The sequence below is a fragment of the Pollachius pollachius genome (assembly GCF_949987615.1).
Source record: "Pollachius pollachius genome assembly, chromosome: 6".
NCBI classification, from domain to species: Eukaryota; Metazoa; Chordata; class Actinopteri; order Gadiformes; family Gadidae; genus Pollachius; species Pollachius pollachius.
In genome coordinates, this window is record NC_136939.1 from 1,377,418 (window position 1) to 1,382,020 (window position 4,603).

Here is a 4,603-nt window from a genome sequence, read left to right on the forward strand (position 1 = left end):
TAGCGAGTGTACGCATGTCACTTCTTCTATAAACTCAGAGATACACAGCACCACAGGGGGCGAGACAGAGGGGAGAAGAGAAGGTAATCTGGTGCTGAGGGCAATTCCCCTCCCTGCCAAAGCTTCTGGGTTCAAATCCCCATGTCAACTGTCAGGGCGGAGAATATCTGGAGAAGAAGAACTACCACGATGATTACTTCAGTGGGCTGAGGAGCAGCGATGCAGAGAAATGAAACACGATTATGTCGGTGGTGCTGATGATAGTTTTGTCCGTTACGATGGGGATGATGATGGCGAAGACGATGAGAGCGATGATGAGGCTGAGGACCAGGATGATGGAGACGAAGGTGAATCGATGTTGGTGACGATAGGGATGATGTAATGATGACGACGTCAACGACGAGAGCGATGATGAGGACCAGATGATGGAGACGAAGGTGAATTGATGTTGGTGACGATAGGGATGATGTAATGATGACGACGTCAACGACGAGAGCGATGATGAGGACCAGATGATGGGGATGAAGGTGATTTGCAATGCGTGCCGTCACTTCAGCCTGAACGCCACGGGCTGCCAGCGTGCGTACTCGGGCAGCGCGGCCGCGGGCTGCGGAGTCAAAGGGAGCGGCCTCTCATCTCAGCCCCGTCCTACAAGGTGAGAGCGACGGCCGCCGGGTCTCAGCTGAAGGATCAACAGATCAGTGAGCACATGAAGGCGGGCGGGAGACGCGGGGGCCCAGGCGACCTGCCGGGGAGAGACGGGGGAGTGTGTGGAGGCACGGGGTGAGGGCTGTGAGCAAGTCATCAACACAGGCGGACATTTTTAAATGAAAGCAGGTCAAAGAGTTCCTTATGAAGATGAGGCAAGACAAGGCGTGGACTAAATACAGAGCAGGCCCCACAAACAGGGGCCGGTTTGAAGGGGACAGCCGATTGATGCCGGGAGACCTTGCTCCGCTCCCACGGTCCCAGCGGTTTGTGGATTCACCATCTGCTCCTGAAAGAATTAGCGATTTTTCAGATTCTGCTTTTGTTTTTTATCTAGGTGCTCAAGGCGAATGGCTCGCGGCTGAAGCGAGTATGAGAGCGTGTCAAGAATAGCTGTTTTGAATTGCTCTTTTGACCAAGGTGAAAATCCCTTACATTTCAAATAATTATTTGAACTAAAGAGGTGCCATATAAGATATGAACCAACAGAAAAAGTTTTGATTGTACAAATGTCTATTGTTGTTGTTTTCAGTGGGAGTATGTCTGAGTTTGTCCAAAAGCCATTACTGTATGTTGTTATGGCTCTCAATAAAAAGAATGAGGAGAACTGTTTCCCAAGGTCAATCACAGTGTTTCGCTCCACCTGGCCCTGGGCAAGAATGGGTGGAACTATAAGGAGTTTTTAACAGTGCCATTCCCATGATGCATTGCTTCCGCAACTACCATCCCATCAATGACCGAATGGTCATACCTCAACATTTTTGCAACAGGGTTTTTCCTCAAACTCGGATGTGTGTCTGGTTTTATTGGGAGGTTTCAATGCACAAAACATATCATTTGCCATTAAATATTTGCTTAAAAGTTCCAAGCTTGTTGCAAAAATGTTAGAAATGGTAAGGTTTAGGTTTACAATTAACAATGGTTAAGGTAAGGTTTTGGTATGGGCATTATGGTTATAAGGTCAAGGTTAGGATCGGGACACATTAATATTGAAAGGACTATTATTGCATTATTTATTGTTAATGTTAACCAGAAACTTCTAGATAGTTTTCCCCGAGCTACCAGTAGCTAACTGCAATACTGCTCACTTTCAGTTCAACTAGTATATCTATAAAGCAGCAAATCCAATCTGAGATCAGTTGTGATGTTGAGATCGTATCTTAAAGTGGTCCAATTTTACCACCAGCTGCGACGCTGATTGCAAGCCGTTTCAAAACCTTCCCTCTGGCGACATCACAAGTAGGAGTGTCCACCCAGATGCATACTGGGTTGGATCGACCTCCCAGTTGGTACAGTCCACTGGGTAAACTGGGAGGGCGAGTGGATCCTAACATCTGGGCGGACACTCCTACGTGTGATGTCACTCTTGGGAAACAAATTCCGTGTCGCCGGCGAACAGAGGCGCCTGCCATCTATCTCCCGCTAATACCGGCCCAGATGCGGGCCGCGTCAGCTGTAGCGCGGCGCCATCTGGCCTTTGTAATGGCTTTTACAATACCCAACGACAGTCATGATCAAGTGCTGTATAACAGAGTCATGCTCCTTAACTCAGCCCGTCTGCTGCACTCTGTCTGACTTGACAGTAAATATGCAAATAAATAATAAATATGTAAACAAGATGTTATTTAGTCACTTCATCGAAGGAGACACTCAACCTTTTGTTTGGTCGCTGACTCTACTGTACATCAAAGCAGCCAATCGGAGGGGATGTACTCAGCGTGTGCTATGATAGCGAGGTCAGGTTTCCTGCTCATACAACACTTCTTTCTACTCCAGTGGTTCACAGTTCTTTCCGTGACCCCAGATGATTACGGCCACAAATTATATCTGGCTCTACACACATCGCTAATGAGTCATTAGCGGTATGCGCCTGCGTATGTGGAAATCAGCAGTCTGTGTGTATACACTAGGCATGAGTGTATGGGTAGATAGATGAATAGAGATAGATAGAGATAGATATAGACCGACAGACGGAGAGTGAGTGAGTGAGTGAGAATGAGAGATCGATTGATAGACAGAAATGTAAGCTGATAGACGGATGATATACAAATATACTGTATATATATTTGGCAGCTAGATAAACAGACAGAGAGAGAGAGAGAGAGAGAGGGTGGAAGATAAAGATATATTGACATAAGGAGGCAGATAGATTGAATTGAATAGGCAAAAAGATAGAAAGGCACACCAATTTAAGTTATAAAGGTGGACAGAATCTCAGTTTCTCTGTAATCAAATGTACCGCATGTATGTTGTATCCTCGCAGTGGCATCAAGTTACGATCACGGTCCGAATTCATTAGCCTATGTAATCAGTTTACTTGCGTATACGAAGCACACATTGAAATCCTACGGTTCAAATAATGTGAGCTACGAAAGCATTCAATTAGATGATGAAGAGACGATATGAGAGGCCCATCCAATTATGGAAAGCACTCATTATTTAGAGGCGAGGTCCGTCCACTCCAACGAACAGCGATCCGCTACTGAGCGGATCAGCTAATACTGCAACCAGTGATTGTATTAAAGTCTAAAAATAAAACTGCAGCATCAAACAGCGTCAGGGGAGGCAGCAGTGACACATCCAAAAGCTGTTCTCAACAACGTTGTGTCCCAACACTGATCTCAGGTCTGTTCAGGCCCTTTTAAACTCCCATCCGGCACCTGAGAGATGTTTTTTTCTGCACACCCTTACGCCATACTATCTCCCAGCATTTCAACTCACAACTTTTGTCTGCTTTTCTCGCAATAGGAAACTATTTGAATCATGAAATATTTAATATTCTCCAGACCGTCCCATCTATATGGGATACATTATACATGGATATTAAATATTCAATGAGTGGTTTATTTCCCTTTAAGTGAGTGAGCATTTTGCATAATAGTGTCAGGTGGTCTACAAGAATAACAATTCCCCCGTACCTGGGGTGAGGGGATTCCCAGAGGTGAATCTAATTAAAATTGTTGAAGGCCAGATGTTTTTCCTCTCTGTGTTCCCCTGGTGTCTTCCATTGGCAGCGCTGCGTCTCTCTGTGCCCATGAAGGGGCTATTTGGATTCACAATAAAGCAGCTCAAATGTTGCTTTCATTTTCAGCCAGTGTGGATGGAGTTCTTTCTCTTTTAGACGTTATGAGTGTTTTGATCCAGAGCTCTCTAATTCACCCCGGTGTGTGTGTTGAGAGGGCCCGTGGTTCTGTCCTTGTGACCGACATTGGATCCCGGTGGCTGGGAGAGCGTAGCTTATTTACTACTTAGTACAGTGGGGTCTGTCTCCTATTGGGAATCTGCCACAGTGTGCTGGCCCGGACGCCGTCCGTATGGGCGATGACAAACAACTGGTAGGGGACACAATGCTTTCCGTTGGACGCTCAGTCGAATAGGGTTTGAATTGTATTGATTACCGATGCTACCTTCAGCACTGCCAAACCATGGGGTTTAGAGGAGCATTTTTTAGGAGTGTAACTGCTGTTTATAGCCCAAATCTCAAAAATTGGTATTATTATTGTAATCATTGTTATAGATTGGTTGGTTTTTTAAGACAACATCATTTGTTTTCCTTTTAATCGTCATCATCTATTTGCGAGTAAAAGTAAAAATATATGGAATTGTTTCGGAAAGATTCTCATCCACATATTACGGACAATGGACAGTAACACTAGACTTTTTAACGGCATCGATGATTTTGTCTATATATATACACTTCTACATCCCCATGGGTTTGAACAATAAACACAATGAAAATTAACATTTTTTAACTTTGGCAGGTCACATTAATTGCATCCCGCAAAGCTAGCAGCAATCGGTGTGTCTAGCTGCAGTTATTTTGTGTGTTCCTTGTTTGAACGCGTCTGATTCCTAAGTGCCTCTTGATTCCTTCTTGCATCCCTCTTGACTGCTG

The 4,603-nt window shown here is 44.9% G+C and overlaps 1 protein-coding gene across 1 annotated transcript in view; it reads left to right on the top strand.

Moving 5' to 3' along the window:
- Positions 1-278: 278 nt before the first annotated feature.
- pcdh1a (protocadherin 1a) overlaps positions 279-4,603 on the top strand; it is a gene marked incomplete at both ends in the record, with an annotated part of 108,209 nt that continues 103,884 nt past the window's right edge. The window contains 2 exons of the mRNA XM_079738973.1: positions 279-347; positions 557-701. Coding sequence (XP_079595099.1) covers positions 279-347; positions 557-701 — 214 coding nt within the window. The remainder of the gene's footprint in view (positions 348-556; positions 702-4,603) is intronic.